General features: G+C 33.9%; 1 protein-coding gene across 1 annotated transcript in view; it reads left to right on the top strand.

Annotated features, from left to right (window-relative positions):
* The first annotated feature begins 14,481 nt into the window (after positions 1-14,481).
* Positions 14,482-18,963, top strand: part of LOC145256398 (uncharacterized) — a 37,890-nt gene continuing 33,408 nt past the window's right edge. The window contains exon 1 of the mRNA XM_080115258.1: positions 14,482-14,783. Within this exon, the coding sequence (XP_079971384.1) occupies positions 14,666-14,783 (118 nt within the window). The 5' untranslated portion in view covers positions 14,482-14,665. The remainder of the gene's footprint in view (positions 14,784-18,963) is intronic.

Here is an 18,963-nt window from a genome sequence, read left to right as displayed (position 1 = left end):
AGAAACCTGATGATGTTTAACAATCTAGCTAGAATTTCCCGCCATTGCTTGGTTTCCTTCTCAATAAGATGTTGCTCTACTTTGTCAACTATGTTTCCTTCAGCAAGTCGGATCCCTAGATCCTTCCAGTTGAGAAACGCTTGAGCAATATTAATTGGACGTAAAATGATTTTTCATTTCAGAGACATTGTAGCATTTTAGAACACTAACCAAAAATTATTTTCCTCATAGAAATAAATTCTGGAAGCATCTTTTTTTTTTTTTTGGGGGGGGGGGGGTCTAAGCGATTACGCATAATTTTACCTTTCCAGTCAGACTTCGGCTTAGTGAACATTTCTACAATGTTAGAGTAGCCTAGAAATGATGATTATTCACCATTTTATGTTAAATTAATGTACGAAAGTTTAAATTTAAAAATAATTGTGCTTTTTTCCGGCAAGATTTTCAAGATGTCCATATGCAATCGCATAAAACAAAATGAAAGTCGAATAAAACAAAAGGAAAATATCATTTTTAGCAAAGGGTGTTTATTTAGTCTAAAATTCTCACAATATTAGTAAAAAGTATTTCTATTATAATTATCTGTATCTTGTTTTTGTTTTTTTTTTGTATTAAAAAAAATCAGTCTACAACATATCTATGTCATTGTCAGTAGTAATAACAAAGCAAATGTTGATGATTAGGATAAACACATGAACATTCTTTGGTAGAGAGAACGTATAGAATAGTTAAGAATACATTCATATCCGTTCTTAAGTTAAGAATTGTTTTCTATATAGTAACTTTGTTATTTAGAAACTCATATTTAAAATGGAGATGGACTTTGTTAACTATACTGTTCCTTTACTGTTTTATTTTGCATAACAATCGTTTTTTCTAATTGTTTTTGAAATATTCAAATAGCATTTTGCCAACTAATGATAAATCGGCTTTGTTTTAAAAGAGAAAATGCTTCTTTGGCTGTTTCATTATTTTCAATCAATTAAAAGGAAAACATTCGAGAAAAATATTTACCCCCCCCCCACGCGTATATTTAATGTATGTCCCTCCCATACACACACTAAGTGCATTTTTTGTTTGCGAAAATATATGCAGACATGAGATGGTTTTAGAGTAATTCGACAAAAAAAAAAAAAGACAAAAACAAATCACTAATTAAGTATTTAGAAATTTAAAAAGAATCGGAATCGGGAATTGTATCGGATCGGGAATTTAAGACAGAGTCGGTAATTGAATTGGAATCGGGGAAAAATATGGAATCATCCCATCACTAGTATATACACATATATACATATATATACATATATATATATATATATATATATATATATATATATATATATATATACACACACACACACACACACACACACACACACACATATATATATATATATATATATATATATATATATATATATATATATATGTATACACACATGTATGGATATATACATATATACACCTAGGGGATCGGACAAAAGGACCCCAGACAAAACCCACCAGCTTAATGAAAGCAAAAACAGATAAAATTCCAAATGAATCAAAAACATTAAAAATTACTTTTTATATTTTTATTTTAATTAATAGACACCGGGGAACTAATTTTGGCAAGGTATGAAAATTAAGAATCTACGGAATAAATATCAATTTAAGATAGAGTTTAAGACGATATATTTTTAAAAAGGAGTCAAGTGCCTCTCACAGACAGAAATATACATATTTTTAAATATTTACTCTTCTTTGAAAGCAAGGAGATTTTTCTTGTATTAGCTTTTACAATTATTATATTAATAAAAAACAGTAAAAAATTAAAATCCTATTAACAGAATTAATTCATCATAATAAATTTCGGTTTAATCATAAATACGTCAGTGATTATAAATTTTTGTTAATAGTTTGAAAAAAATCATTTACTCCACGATTGTTCGAAACTTGACAGAAATTCAACAGTATTTAAACTATCAAATAGAAAGCCACTTAAATAGTATTTGAGGTATGGCGCTTCGTTCCCATATAAAATGATATTCCCTGATATGACGATCATAAAATCTGTTTACAGTCGATTTTTATTCCGTACTTGCTTAATGTTTCTACAATTCCAAGTTGCTTATTTTCCATTGTATCATTTAATTATCAGTGATGTTTGAAAGTATTTTTCTTGACAAAAATATTTTGTTTAATTTTTCAACATTTTTTTGGAACATTTCTTTGAAAGGTTACCTAGAAAATTTATGCAACATTTTAAAACTTTGTTTTACGAATAAAACAAACTTACATCATATTTTGATGTTACTATCATTTTAGTTTTAGTGATAATTTAAAAACGATAAATATTTATCGTTAGTAACAATGATGAAAAATTAAATTAAAAATTAAAACAATCGGTTTTGGAATCGTAAATTAGGGACACATTTTTCCAATTCCGATACCTCCAAAAGTTCCGATTTTTTACAACCTTTTCGGTAAAAATTTCAATTTTTTTGTTAGCTTTTATTTATTTTTTATTCTCTGTTTTTATCCTCATAAAATGGCGCCCCTTGATATGTGTCGTTCGTAAAATAGAGGCATATTTTTCCGATTCCAATACCTCCAAAAGTTCCGATTTTTTACAACTTTTTCTGTATAAAATTTAAGAAATTTTGTTAGCTTTTATTTATTTTCATATATTTTTTCTATTTTCTATTTTTACCCCCTCAAAATTGCTTATAAAATTTCAAATTTTTTGTTAGCTTTCATTTATTGTTATTTATTTTTTTTTACCTTCTCAAAATGCCGTTCCCTGGAACGTTGACACCCGGGGCGGACCGCCCCCCAGCCCCACCCTTGCTATGCCACTGTGTTAGCCAAATGATGAGCAGACAGGATGTGATCCATTTTCTCAGATATTCTCTTAAAGACAGTAATTCTGCTGTTGTTCTTTCATTCTGGGCAAAGAACCCAATTCCCCATGAATTCACATACACATCCATAGTGCATATATACAAAAGGAAGGGAAACAGAGGAATATCTTTTCTCAACATAACTGGTAACATTTTTGCAAGGCTGCTACTCAATCGTTTAACCAAACATCTGGAAGATGGCCTCCTCCTGGAAAGTCGATGTGATTTCCGTGTGGGGCATGATACAGTTGACATGGTATTTGCTTCTCATCAACTCTAGGAAAAATGTCAGTAACAATACCAAGATGTATACATTTGTTGTTTTAGTTAAGGCCTTTGACACTTTGGCAGGTCTATAGAAGATCATGGCCAAATTTGGATGTCCTGACAAATTCATTTTACATGATTTGGAATAAAATGAATCATCAGCTTAAAAATATTGGGTAATATTTGTAAGGGTACAAGTGAAGAAAAAAAAAATGGCACAAAAGTAGACTTGGTCACGATTTTTACTTTTCAATGTAGATAAAATTTTGTTTATAATTTGACAGTTTTTTTCCAAAAACTTTTTTAGTGTTCACACATAATCACTGATGTGGCCCCAAGGTAGGGACCATGGAAATAAAGCAGGAAACACAAATTAGGTGTAAGGAAGATATATTAACCAAAAAAGTTACAAGGGTTGAATAAAGGGCAAGCGGAGCTGACTATTCAGTGGTGTCCAATATGGGAAGTCGTACATGGGGCATGCTACTAGTACTTCTGCTGATTATACAGTATTACGATACTGCTCCTTGAGAGTGTTAACTTACATCATAATATAGTCTTGGAAGAGTCCATAATGCAGGTAAGTTTCAGCCCCCCCCCTCACGCCCTCTTCCCAGAATTCTTTTTTACAAAATAAAAGAAAAAAAGAGGGGGACAAAATAAATACAATTCATACTTCTTCCTCTTGGGATTTACATCGAGCTATTACATAAATTTTCTTTTTCGCTCTGAGCATCACACTTCTGGAGAGACTTGAGATGTGTCAAGATCAAAGTGATCGAATATTACATCGATCATCTCTTTGCATGTATTTTGTGGTGATTTCTCCAATTCATTCAAACAGTATTTCCTGAGTTCATATGGCATTTGTGGATCTGTTTCACTCCTTTGCCAATTCTTTGTTTGATGGCGCTTCTCAGAATGCAATGTTGTTTTTGTAGGTCTTGAAAAAGACTTATTGCCAGGACAGAAATATTTCTTATGGGGCGAAATGGTTCGCTTGCCATGGAATGAGTTTATCGAAGATGGACTTGAAATCTTTTGCAAATATTGTTTCTGCAGGTAAGCGTCTCATAGGCATGTTTGGATTAGAGGTTATCCTATACACCTGCAGAAACTGTTGCAATGCTCTTTCCATCGGTGTACCTAATGCCTTTTGGAAATCCCTCTTTAGAATGTCCACAGACCTCTCAACTTGATCATTTGACCTAAGGTGATACTGAGCGGTTGTAATGTGGTCCACTTCATATGACTTGCTCAATTCACTTGATGTGAATTGAGTGCCGTTATATGTCACCACACAATTTACTATGCCAAAATGCGCAAATAGCTTGTGTAAAAACCTGATTGCGCAGTCAGCATTGTAGGACCTCAGGCAATTTTGAGTGGCTACAACAATAATGAGATAGTACATGTTGTTTAAGGGCCTTGCAAAATTAACATAAATTCTCTGCCATCAGTGGCCTGTATTTGGCCTGTATTTGGCCAGGGTTTGGACTTCATAGTTGGAGATTTTGCTGCAAGTGCACATCTTGTGCAAGATTCTATTATGTCTGCTTTGTCTTTGTCTATGTTTGGCCAATTTTTCTCCAAAGCAGTGGTTCTCAACCTTTTTTTACTCATGGAACCCTTTTCCGTTTTCTTTTAACTTGGTGGACCCCTTCATAACTATTGGTCATAAGACAATCTTCTATTTTTCACTAATATAAATTTTGAGGTTTTAATAATCAAAGAAATATTATATAATTAAGCTTTATTTTTAAATGAAAACTAATTTAATGCAAATAAAGTATTTTACAACAACTATAATAATTATGATAATTTTGTTATGTTTTGCCTGTGGACCCCCAGAAATATTCCATGGACCCTTAGGGTCTATGTGGACCTCGGTTAAGAACCACTGCTCTAAAGGATTTTGAAATTACTTCATGGTCATTATACAGTAGAACATCATCACAGAGGAAGAAAACTTCAGGCACATTCGAGTCTTTATTATGAATTTTGTTTTTAATGGATTATATGAAGTCATCTTCTCAATACTATTTTTAATGTTGTCCAAAGTCACTGGGAGCTCTTGAACTGTATTCGCGATCATGTTTTTGATTTTGCAATTCTTCCTTAGTGTAATGTAATGGTAATGATGGCATCTTCAAAAACTTCCGTATTTTTTGGCATGAGTCGAGATAAGCTGCCCGCATGGCAAATATTTTTAGATGTTAAAAACTCAATCTTGAAGTTGTAGTTTAAGAGAATCATTCTCCAAGGAAGCAATTTAGCAGACTTTTCTTGGACTCAAAGATTGCTATCAAGGGCTTATAGTCTGTTTGTAGTATAAACTGTCTTTCGTGTAGGTAACTGTAGAACTTTGTGACAGCGAATATTATTCCTAGAGCCTCTTTCTCTATTAGAGAATATTACTTCTCAGCTCGTAGTAGGGATCTAGAAGTGTGTGTTACAGCTTTTTTCAAACCATCTGGCAGTTTATAGAGAATGCAAGCACTGATGCCATATGAGCTTGCATCACTTGTGATTATGATGTCAAAACTAGGGTCAGTGTGGGTGATTAGCTGTAGCATTGAAAAAATATTTTAGATCTAAAACATAATTTCGATTGATTAGATGTATTTCAAATAAATTATTACATGTATGGTCATCCATAATTTTTTCACCAAAAATTAATCAATCTATAAATGGTACTTTTTCTTTGCACTAATCGCTTTTATTTCTAATTTTTAGGTATTTGTCTTACATTTTATCAATTTTAAATGTTAAAAAATATTTTCTTACATTGAAATGTTTTTTATATCTTGAAATCAAATTGTAACTTACGTTTAATAAAATTGAACTTTCATTCCAAGCTTTTCGAATGATTTGGTGCCTTTAACTAAAGATTTGATGAAATGATCAATTTTTGACTCTTGATGCTAACATATTTCAAATGTTTATTGCGTGAATGCAAATGATTTTTGCAAATAAAAGATTAGAAAAAAGGTTACTTCTGCAAAAGAGGATCCATATTGACACAAATATTTCTGATTGATATTTATGAAATAAATCAAAAATGGATGAGTCGTCGCCGAACAGTCAATCAGTACAAATATTGAATAAAATGATGTTTTCATTTTTTTCTCTGTTTTAAGGTTAGAATATTAAAAATGGGTTTAATAATTTTCTCTAACTTTTAGAGATTGTTGTTAATTTCAGGACTAAAAGATAAAAAAACTTAAAAAGTTTTCCCTACCACTAACCATAAGTTTGGAAGTGTTTGCTAGACTGATTAGAATAAGACTTTTGTTTTACTAACGAACCAGAAATTAGCAACCATCTAAAAAATAATTGATTTTGATTGATTTGTGTTTAATTAAGTCAAAGTAACAAAACAGGTTCAAAGATAATAAATTTGCAATCAGAGTTTTTCTTTTTTTGTGTAAAATTTCACTAGAAAATTGTTTTTTTTTCTTTTTTAAATATTTTTCAAATATTTTATATTTTAGAAGAGGAAATTAGTTTTCTACATTAATTAAACTTAAACTGATTATCCAATTTATAACTTTCACTAATTGAACCAATTTATTTCCGTATATACTTACTGAGTTGCTAAAGATTTCTTTTATTTATTAACCATTTTTTAGATTTAAGAGTGAGGGATCACTTTCCTAGATAAACTTAATGTGAAATGATTATCCATTTCTTGGCATTACCAGTTTCATCATGTAGAAAACAGAGCAATTTTTAATTTTGTTTTTTTTTGACAAACGTAACAATGAGGTGTTCGTTTTTACTGGCATTTAAAAAAAAATTCAGTAATTGTGTAGTACAGCATGCTATTGATATAGTTTTTTTTTTAATAGATTTTTAAATTTTTTGTGATTTGGAAACACTCATGATCTGAATTTATATGTTTTGCCATGCATTTGGCTCTATTTTTGAGCCCCATCAGAAATGATACCTTGAGCACACTAGTTTACCCATGCAGCAGAAACTGGCTAATGAGCACAGCTTGTGAACTTATACAGTCTCTATAGGAAATCTCTTGATTAAAAAAAAAACAATGTGGAAAGAAAAATGTGTATGTAGTTTTGTTGTTTATTTTTTAAACGATATTAAGGTTATTGTCTCCACCTTCAGATCCGGTGTTTTCTTAGAAAGTCGCCCTCTTTTTATTTGGACATATTTATTTATTTATTATTTTTTAAAGTCAGTAATCTACATACACACATGTTTCGGGGCCCTACCTCTCTTCAGTGTAGCTTGACTGTTGTTAGGACTCAAATCCTGGACTTTATGTATTTCAGTCAGCGTCTTAATCCATCACGCTATGATGCCATAGACAATTTACTGCTTAGTTTTTATCGTTTATCTATTTACGTAGTTTTGTTGTTTATTTTTGAAACGATATTAAGGTTATAATCTCCATCTTCCCACCGGATCTCCAAGGTTGAGACGATAACCTTAATATCATTTCAAAAATAAACAACAAAACTACGTAAATAGATAAACGATAAAAACTAAGCAGTGAATTGTCTATGCCATCATAGCGTGATGGATTAAGACGCTGTACTGAAATAACAATAACAACACAAGGATGGACTTCTTACTTTCAAGGAAAAAAAAGAGAGGGATTTTAAATCCTTCCAGATTAATTGAAAAAAATAAAATTCTTTTTATTTACATCTAAAAGCATATTTTAAAACGGTTTGTCTGTTTATTCTATATTTTTCATTTTCAAGACACAACGATTTAATTTTCATTAGCAGCCCTTTGTGCCAGACTTTGTCAAAGGCCTTGGCTATATCAAGGGCTACAGCTGTGGCTTCGCCTGCTTTACCCAGTACATGGTAAATGCGTTCACAGATGACTGCTAAAATATATGCAGTAGAACAACATTGCCTGAATCCATAATTTTTGTCAGAGAGAAGATTTGCTTTTGCGAGGCGGTGGACTAGTGCTTGATTAATTAAGGTTTCAAAGATTTTAGTGAAAAAGAGGAAGAGACTAATTGGCGATAATTGAGAGGGTCTGTTCTTTCACCAGAATTCTTATACACTGATACCACAGAGGCCATCTTCCAACTATTAGGGAAGCAAGATTCAGTAAGGCATTTAGTGTAGAGCTTGGAAAGTATGGGGGATAGCTCAGTTAAACATTTCTTAATTAGTATAGAGATCAGGCCCACACACCTTAGAGGTGTCCAAGTTTTTTAAGATATCACTGATATAAGAGATGATTTTTACATTATCTAATGAGGTTTTTGCTCTTGACATATCTAAGGCCTGTGATAGGGTATGGCATAAAGGTCTACTTCACAAGATCTCCTGCTACATTATAGCTGGAAATGTTTTCTCAATTATTAAACCATTTCTCTCTGATAGGTTCATATGAGTAGTGGTTGATGGCCAGAAATCAGAAGCTCACAGTATTAATCCTGGGCCCAACTTTCTTCCTGATCTACATAATGATCATCCAAATCACATCCTAAGATCATTCGTAGACATTTATCCTGATGACACTACCATCTATGGCAACCCACCAAAGGCTGTAAATTACCAAGTTCTTTCTGATTCTCACTCCTCTGATCTGGAGCATGTGCCACATTGGAGAAAGGGGTGGCTGGTTAATTTTAATGCATCTAAAACCAAGCTGATTTGAGATGGAACATGTACATCAAAATCCGTTGCCAAGGCTGCTGGAAAAATGATGCGGTCCTTCTAGCGCTCTAGTAAATATCTCATTGTTGATGCAATTCTCTATCTATCGGCCTAGATAAAGACTGACTCTTATGGGAAAAAAAGGAAAAAGCTATAAAGAGTTATAGTACCATGGGTTGCTTCATATTGATTTATGCCCATTATTTTTTTGGAGGGGGAGACAAGATTGTAATTCCGGATCGATCCCGGATCAATCCAATTGCCAAATTCCATTTGATTCAGGAATTGGATAACTTTCAGATTACAATCCTATTGTTATCCAATGTAATCCACAGTGATCCCACTCAAAGACAGAACTTTCATCACAACCAAAACCAAAACAGGATTTGTAGTGATCTGAGAGATCGAAATATCTTGATGAAGTGGAAGCATTACAGTACAATACAAAATATATCTCCAAAAATAAAAGCAAAGCCATACAAAAACTGTTAAATTGTGCAAACCACTGCTTATGAAGCAATTAAGTTATTGCTTATTCACAAAACCTGTTTTCCTGCTTTTATTTACTTATACTGCTTCCCTGTTTTTGGAAATCATAATTTATCATTCTATGACTAAGTGTAATGATTAAATATAAGGCCTATACTGGCCACATGTGTATTGTTACTGATGTATGTTACTAAAATAACTCGCACAAATGTTATTTCTAAATGTCTGCTTTAAAGGGAAAATGCTTTGCCTCCAAGACACCTTCCTGTCTGTTTTGCATTATAAACATTAAATCCCTGTCTGCCTATAATGTATATTAATGCTGTATTCTTGAATTTATATCATCTTTCCTGTTCCAACTGGACAAAAACCAATTGGTCTTCTCCCCAAGCTTATATGAAATCACATATTTTGCACGTACCTTGGGAGGGGGGGGGGTTAGCTTCCAGTCCTAAACTTTAGTAGGCTGACCTTTTAAAAATCGATAAATACTAAACATCTATAGATTTCTATTGCTAAGACATGCATTAGATAAACCTATATTTATACTCTATAGAATATCTATAAACTATTAGCTACATTTTGTGCCCAGATTATAAGTGATCTATATTAACTAGCAACTATATCTTTCTTTCACTTAGATGGGATAAAGTACTGAGGATTATCTTTACTTGAAAACTAACACCTAAAGCACATTTCAAAATGCACCTTAACCCTTATACTATAATTTTCCAATTAGTCACTAATCCACAAACCCTATTTGATCATTTCTTAACCCTAGTAGATATTAACCTTTAATCTACACCCCATACTCATACATACCTCCTTTAAAAACGTAACCACATTTTTCAATCTTAATCCTATTCTGAGGAGTGTAACTTCAAAGCAGATACTAATTCTTTGATACTAACTCTATTAATCCTAACTATCCATGAGGGAGCATAGAAATATCTGGCTTTGAAACCAGGCACGGGGAAAACCCTCTCAGTGCTGATGGACCCATAGATCTGGTCAGGTAATCCATCTAGAATAAGGAAAACTCCGATTTGTAAACCTGTGCCACTGACCTCATACGTCTTGGCACCAAATGGGAAAGGGAGGCCGCCTCAGTTCTGGATGACAACCTCTCTAGAGCTGGTGACGATCAAATTTCTGGTTTGCAAACCTAAGCTGTTTAAGGAGTAGATAGGCTCTGTCTATCACCCGGCTTCCATACTCCTTCTTTGCCTATAATCCAAGAGCAGAGGTGCGTCCGCAAGAACTCATTAGAAATGCCCAGTGCTTAGCATTGTTTCCTGACTAAGGCAATGAATGCCACTCCCTACATTTGCCTTATTCCCTTCCCCTATACCTGGGCATCTTGAAAGTGCTTGTTTACCATATATGCTAACATAATTGAACTGGGCCACTCCTGTCGGACAGGTTTAAGGGTACCGGTTTGACAGTTGCTGATTGCTGTTCCGACTGACAGTACAGGAACCCTAACTCTTTGGTAGTGCTTAGAGTGGCTGTTCTATCATCAGTTGTATAACATCGGGATATTTGTAGTGCCATGTCACACATGGAAAGGGACCCTGCACTCATCTCTGGTCGACATTCCTGAGGCCACATTCCTGTGGATGAGGAGGTGGCTGATAGTCTACGTGTGTTGCATGATGGTGGCTATGCACATCCATTTTACCTAGCACTTCACTCTAGATCTGAAACTATGAATTAAAATGAATGCCAGCTCAATCCCCCCCCCAAAAAAAAAGCGTTAAAAATAATTCAAATAATTCACCTCCTCCCTTGAGAGCTAACTTAGATTATGTAGAATCATTTCCAAGAACCAACTTAGATGATATAAAATCAGTTTTCCTAGCAAACTCCCCGGATATCTTAGCACTAAGTGAAACTAATTTGCACTCCTCCATCCCCTCTAACATCTTTAACATGTCTAGTTATCTCCCCTTTGTCGTAAGAACTCTGACAGACACATGCACAGACTTGGAGTCGATATTCATAACACCCTCCCCATGTCTAGGGAATCTAAACTAGAATCATAAAAATCCTAGACACCTCAAAAACATGTGGACCTGATCTCATCCCGGCTGTGCTACTGAAAAAATGCTCTGCTGAGGTTGCTCTAGTTCTTTCTAAACTCTTTAACAAATGCCTTAATGAATCTTACTTTTCTGACAGCTGGAAAACTGCTTCTGTGGTACCAGTTTACAAAATCTCTGGCAAAAGAAATAACCCATTAAATTAATGCCCAATTAGCCTCCTCCCGCTTTTCACCAAAATATTTGAGTTTTTAATTAATCAAGCTCTAGTCCACCACCTTACAGCTGCTAAACTTCTGTTTGACCATCAATATGGATTTAGGCAAGCCATTCTCAATCAGATATTCTAACTGTAATCTGAACGTATATACCAAGCACTGGAGAAGGCAGAGGAGGTGACAGCAGTAGTCTTACATATATCTAAGGCTTTTGACAAGGTATGGCACAATGGTCTTCTCATGAAAATAAAATCCTATGGTATTACTGGACAAATGCTTAACATAATTAAATCCTTCTTAAATGAGAGAAGAATCCAAGTTGTCCTTGATGGGCGTATGTCCAAACAATATGATATAAATGCGGGTGTACCTCAGGGATTGATCCTTGATCCTTTCTGATATTCATAAATGACTTACCTGATAAAATTTTCTCTGGCGTGGGTATATATACTGACGACACCACACACTATAGCAGGCACGTGGGGAAAACTAACGGGCACATATCTAAGGTAATGGAGAAACCCTAAAGGAAGAACTTCAGTCTGTAGTGGAATGGGGTCAAAAATGGATGGTAACATTCCAAGTTGCCAAGACAAAGCTTGTTTCCTTTAATAATTACAAGAAACCTTCTCAACCACCAATAGCTATGGCTACCTGAAAGTACTTTGTTCAAACTCCTTGGCTTAATGTTCACAGGGAACACGAGTTGGAATAAATACATTGAGATCATTGCCAAGGCTGCTGCGAAGAAGGTGGGCTCCCTCTACCATGCTTGAAAGTGTCCTATATCTCTACAAAGCCACCATTCGTTTACGTATGGAGTATTGTTGTCACATTTGTGCTAGTGCATCTGTTACTAGTCTCTCCCTCCTGAACAGGGTTCTAAAGAGAGTCTCCAACCTGAAAGGTCATGAACTGTCATCTAAGCTTCAGCCCCTGTCCCATCGATGATATGTCGCATCCTTCTGCTTGTTGTATTTTAATGGTATAAGCTCTGATGAACTACACGTGCTTGTACTCCCTCAATGAAAATATCCCCAACAAACCCGACAAGCAGCAAAGTCCCACCCCTACACAGTAGAGATCCGTAGATGTAAGAAAGCTTTTCACTTTAATAGCTTCTTCCCCAGAACTGCTAGACTTTGGAATTCTCTTCCGGGTTCTTCCCCAACTGTACTGACATGCAGAAGTTCAAGTGTAATGTGAACAGACATCTTGCTGCTAAACTCCCTACATAGTACCCTGTAACTTAGCTCCCTGATAGTAGTCCCCTACATCACAGTGGCAATATGCCTTGTTTGGTGTGAAAATGTAATAATAAAAAAACTGGTAAAACCAAACAGGAAAACTATGTAAAAAAATAAATTTATTGCACTTAAGGAGTTGGAATCGGCTAAAAAATTCTGACTCTGACTCCAACTCCTAGTATTTTTAGAAATTCGACTCTGACTCCTACTCCTTCCGACTCCGATTCGGACTCCGCGACACTGATTAAAACAATAAAAAAAATTTAATTAAAACAATCAAAAATTAAATTTTAATTCCAAAAATTTTTTTTAAGGAGGTTTAAATTTAACTTGTAGAATTTACGGATGGAGCGACATCTTGCACAAATGTGGAAAAAGTAACGAATGTTCATTACTTTTTTGCTCCTTTTTGTTGCGTGTTGGAATTCACATCATCTGGGACACTTCCGTTGTTGCATTTTGGTAGTTGTTTTTGAACGCTTTTTTCCTTTTTTATATGCATACATTACACGCATTGTTTCATTTCGAAAAGGTGCTTCAAGTCAAACGTAAATAAGTTCTTGATGAGCCGTTCCATATAAGTTATCAAATTTACCAAATTTTCATTACTAATGATTACTATATTGTTCAATTTCTACTGTACACTCTTTAACCCTTATCCTTGAGTGGCCTCTTGGCCTTGATAATGTGGTGATGCCTATGTAAAAAAAAAAAAAAAAAAAATCAATTCCGAGTCATGTTTCGACGTGAAAGGACATGTTACATTCGTCTCTAATTCAAGGGAGCTTTTCCTGCCTTATGCCTGCAGAAAGCATTCTCAGAAACTCATTCTATCTGTGGATGAATCCGCATTGTGGAGAATTTTAATTAATTCCCAGTTGGGAACTTATAAAAGAAATTACAGATTCGACTGAATTCCTGTCATGGACTTATAAAAACTTTTCTTGTTTGGAGTGAAAAATAAAAAAATAAAATAAAAATAAAAATAAAAATATAAAAGAAACATAGCTTTAAATAAATTGTATAACTCCGTAAAATATTAAACTTTTTTCGCTTAGACTTTACCAGTATCCATTCCAACTTTTTAGATCAACTAAGATAATGTTCACTTTTCCCATTTTTACTGTGTATCGGCTAAGTTTTAAAAATGTTTTTTTGGTTTCCACTTCATACTAACTCGATTCTACCATTACATGTAAAAATCTTGAAAAAAATTACAATGTTTGTGTTATTGAATATCGTTTTGGCAATAAAATTACTTGTGTCGGAAAAGCAATGATTACCAAAAGTTAAAATGCTTACTCTTTTCTCTCATTGCTATTTAATTAATATTTGTGAAGTAAAATCATTTTTAATTTAAATAAAAACATGCTACTTTGCTCTATCATTAAATGTGGTTTCATAAAAATTGCAACGGGTGTTGTTCGATTTAATGTGGAGTTATCCGACTCCGTTACTATGACTCCTAGGTCCACTGTGACCAGGAGGACACTATCAATCGATTCTTTTACAACAAAAGACATTGATCTACTAATCTATTAACCAATTGTATACAAAATACATCGAATAAAATCACCCAACTATGTTTGACATGTTGTAAAATCTTAACAACAATCACCGAATTAAAAAAAAAAAAGAAAAGTTATTTATTTGTGGCGCGACGAGCGAACATTTCAACTTTTACATACAACCAAGTTTCGTATAAAATGCTTAACATTCGCTGTTTGTGTGAAATCTGGATTACATTGCCACACTATTCAAGCCAGAAATATATGAAGTTTCATGTTTATTATTCAATCCACAATTTCTTAAACGACTCGTTTACATTCGTACTTTGACAGAATAATAAGCGGTCGACGAATATTTCCAACGATGTCTTGCGATTCCAGTGTTTGTTCTTGTTACAGTTCTGATGAATTAAAATATGAAATGTTTGTCCAAGAATGTCTTCAAGTTGAGAGAGAACCAACTTCAATAAGGCCAATTCCAAGTAAGTGACTCTTATTCTGGTTTTAGTATTATATTGGAATTAGATAAACTTTGGGCAGCAAACAAACGAGGTATTTAAAACCAACGTTTCATCGGCATATTCCGGCAAGTTATGTAAACGGCCGGAAGAGTCCGAAACGCTTATAATGGAATCGCATCAGCCGACAATTAACAAACGCGATAAAAACATTGCAGACATTTCAATAAATTTGTAAATGCTTCGGTCTTATTTTATTTTTTTGCACAAACAAGGTGTTTTATTTTTAATTCAATATCTTAGAACTTTACTTACTAATTATCTTTGAAATAAACCCACGAAGAAAACTATTTATTTTTTAAATGATTTTTACAATGAATTTATTTAGCTGAATTGGTTAGCTCGGCGTGAAAACATTTTTCATAACTTTTTTTTTTTTTTTTTTTTTTTCATGTGTACAATGGTAAAACTATACAAACACCGTGACAGCGAATTAACCCTAACCCTAACCCTAATCCTAACCCTAACGCTGTCACGGTGTTTGTATAATAATACCCAAATATTTTTTCCTTCAGGAAATTAACTTTGGTCTCTAATAAAAAAATAATACAATCAAAATGTGGGTTTGTATTACTGTACACATAGATTCGAAAAAGTTGTCAAAAAACAAATATATAACAAATAAATGTTATCAAAGCCAAGATAAGTTACTTTTCTACCTAACTGGATATATTTTTTGTTTTTATTCAATGTAACATATTTATTCAGCTCGAAAAACATAGTGTTTACCGATGTATTGGAAAATTCAAGATGGCGTCTCACACCCTCTTTAACACCGTAAGTTTGGGAAAAACGTTATAAATAAAAAAACTATACAAAATACTATTAAAAACCCGCCGAATATGTCAACCTATGTCACGGTAACATATATTGAGCGAGTTTTTAACAGTATTTTAACCGGTTTTTTATTTATTACATCTTTTTCCAAACTTACCGTGTTAAAGAGAGAATCGGCCGCCATCTTGAATTTTCCAATACATCGGTAAACACTGTTTTTCGAGCTGAATAAACATGCTAAATTGAATAAAAACACGAAAAATATATCCAGTTTGGTAGAAAAGTAAAATCTGGTAGTTTGGTAGAAAAGTAGAATCTGTGTACAGTAATACAAACCCAAATGGGTTTGTATTACTGTACACAGATTCGAAAAAGTTATCAAAAAATAAAATATACAACAAAGAAATATTAACAGTAGCTATAAAAGTTACTTTGCAACCTACCTGAATCATTTATTAGTGTTTTTAAGTAGTTTTAAATGCTCTTTATTTCATACCAAATATTAACTTTTTACGAGTTGTAAGAATTCAAGATGGCCAAAATTACTACCCCCCCCTTCTTCTTCGAAAAGAGAAATTTTTTTACGTGCGCATGTGTTAGCTTTGACTAAGGGGTGGGGGCTAAGGGAGTGACCATTACTTAAATAATTCTGCTGGTCGCCATGGACCTCAACGCCCAAGGAGTACCAAAAATTCTTCCGGGTTATCCTTTACGGAGATGGTCCCGACGTCCGCCTCATTCTGAGTTCGGGGAGCGGCCGTCTGACGTAGGCGGTGTCGAGGCAGAAAATTACCCTAACCCTAAAATATGCGATTTGTCCCAGACAGATGCTTTTACAAATATTGTGAAACAAATCAGAATTTTACAGGGTTAACTAACCACGTGGAACTATTCTAATCATGTTGACTTTTTTTTTCTTAATTCCAATTATTTGAACTGTTGAATTATCAAAAATTCTAATTATTTGAACTGTTAAAAAAAAAAAAAAATTCTAATTATTGGAACGGGTTTTTTTCTTCAACTGGCCACTTTAGGCACTTTTTACTGAGTGTGGACCCAAGCAAAAATTTTTTTTTTGCTTAAGTACGCATGCGCGCAATCGTAAGTCTGCGGCCAAAAAAAAAGTCAAATACACATTGAACACATTGACCTCAACAGCGATTTTATCTCTCGGAACTCGCCAAATACTGCTAAAGCTATAAATTAAAAGTTTATTTTCTGTTGTGTCACAAAGTTTACTTTTGTGTTATTTAACATGAGGTAGGTGGGGATTTCACATTTCTTTCACTTTTTGGATAAAAAAAAATCTCAACTTGTTGGTACATCTACAGAAAATCGCTGTTGAGGTCAATGTGTATTTGACTTTTTTTTTTTTTTTTTTTTGGCCGCAGACTTACGATTGCGCGCATGCGTACTTAAGCAAAAAAAAAAAATTTTTGCTTGGGTCCACACTCAGTAAAAAGTGCCGCGTAATTTTCTGCCTGGACACCGCCTACGTCAGATGGCCTCTCCCCGAACTCAGAACGAGGCGGACGTTGGGACCATCTCCGTAAAGGTTATCCTTCTTCCGCGATGTGACAAGTCACTTTACTACGCGCGAACGCATCATGTAAGATGTGCGAACGCATCGCATCATGTAAGAATAGCATAAATGGTGACTGGTGAGATGGCACAAAATGGTGCGAGGGTTCAGGGGGTTAATACCATGCAAACGGTAAATTTGCGACTGGTTTGAATATCCGATTCATTCAGCGACCTCGAAAACCTATAAAAAGTAAATTTTTAGTTTATCGACCCCTCGGCATTTACCTTTTCGAGGGTTTCAGATACGCTGAGAATGAATACCGCATTTATTTTTTGCGCAAACACGCAGTTATCCATGTTTGAAGACACTCAGTATCCAACGTAATCACTATTGTTTTGCTGGCGGCCATCTTGTTTTCCAATAACGAAAAAAACGCCAAAAACAAGCTAAATATGTCACATCTAACTGACATTCCCCCTCCCCACCGTCGGCATTTTTGTAAAAAAAAAGAAAAAAAAAGTTTATTGGGGTGTGGTAAATTCCAAGAAATCATGAGCGAAAGAAAAGACCACAAATTAAAAACAATATTTAGAGTAATATTTATTAAAATAAATTAAAAGGTAAATATTACCTTTAGCTATACCGACTATTAATTTGCTGTTTAGGGATATTCGATGTTGCTGGCCACAAATCTAAAATCCGTCGCAAATTTACGGTTTGCATGGTATTAACACACCCGCCCCATTCATGAAAAAACGGTTAAATTAAGCACCTGTTAAATGACACAAGTTCTATAATTGACTACCCCCTCCCCCAAAAAAAGAACGAAGAACCTAAAATATGCTCATGAAAACTTACTGGCAGCAATATTTTTACTGTTGTGAAAATTTTATTTTATGAAAAATATTTCTTGTCATTTAAAATGTCCATGTATTCATGGCACCTTGTGAAACGGCAAGTGACTACGCGCGTGCGCGCATTTTAGTAAGACAGTGAAAAAATTAATGTAATTAAGAAAGTGAAAAAAAGATTGCCCGTTTCGATATCGGGGTAATCTCCAAAAATACCGTTAGGGCTTACAACATGGCCGCCAGAAGAGTCAACAAAAAACTGCGAATAAAATATATAAAACTCGTAATTTCTGTTTTTAAAGTGGGTTGTCAATTTTCTTTATGAAATATACTTCCAAAATAAATTATTACAGTCGTTTAAAACATAATAGAAGTATTATTTTTTATTTTTTAAAAACAATGTTTACAAAATGTCTACGAACGTGCGTAGACATTTTCGGCTAAGATCGTGAAATCGGTGGGTAAAATACTGCAGGAGTACCAATAAGTTTATTTTGTTACTTAACATTGTTATATTAAGTTTGTTGATTAACTTCGCTAACTTGTTCCCTTTTCAAACTGCTTTAGCAATTTCCGGAACTCGGCTACAGTAATCGTGTAATCTTTTTTTTTTTTTTTTTTTTTTTCATTTAACTTTCATAATTTCAGCGTCCCAAATTATATCTGGCAAAATATGCTTATTTTTGCTATGTTTATGCTGGTTATCTCACCAAATGTAAATAGATATTTGGAAAATATTAAACAGTTCTTCTGCTTGGTTAATGTCGGCGCGTTACTTACGTTAAAACGGTTAATTAAACTGCATAAGCACATGTTAAAAAAACTACAAATTCTATAATTGAATATCCCCCTCCGAGAAGAAAAAAAGCGAAAAACAAACCGGCAGCCCCCTTCCTTAAAAAAAGTGACCATAAAGTGAGTGACTGCATCACGTGATGCACTCGCTTTATGGTCACTTTTTTTGCAGTGATGCAAAAAAGTGAGTGCATCA

This window comes from Euprymna scolopes, chromosome 32, assembly GCF_053919585.1.
Source record: "Euprymna scolopes isolate OS-2025 chromosome 32, ASM5391958v1, whole genome shotgun sequence".
Taxonomy (NCBI): Eukaryota; Metazoa; Mollusca; class Cephalopoda; order Sepiida; family Sepiolidae; genus Euprymna; species Euprymna scolopes.
The sequence above is the reverse complement of the archived record's forward strand: the minus strand, read 5'-3'. Positions and strand labels throughout refer to the sequence as shown.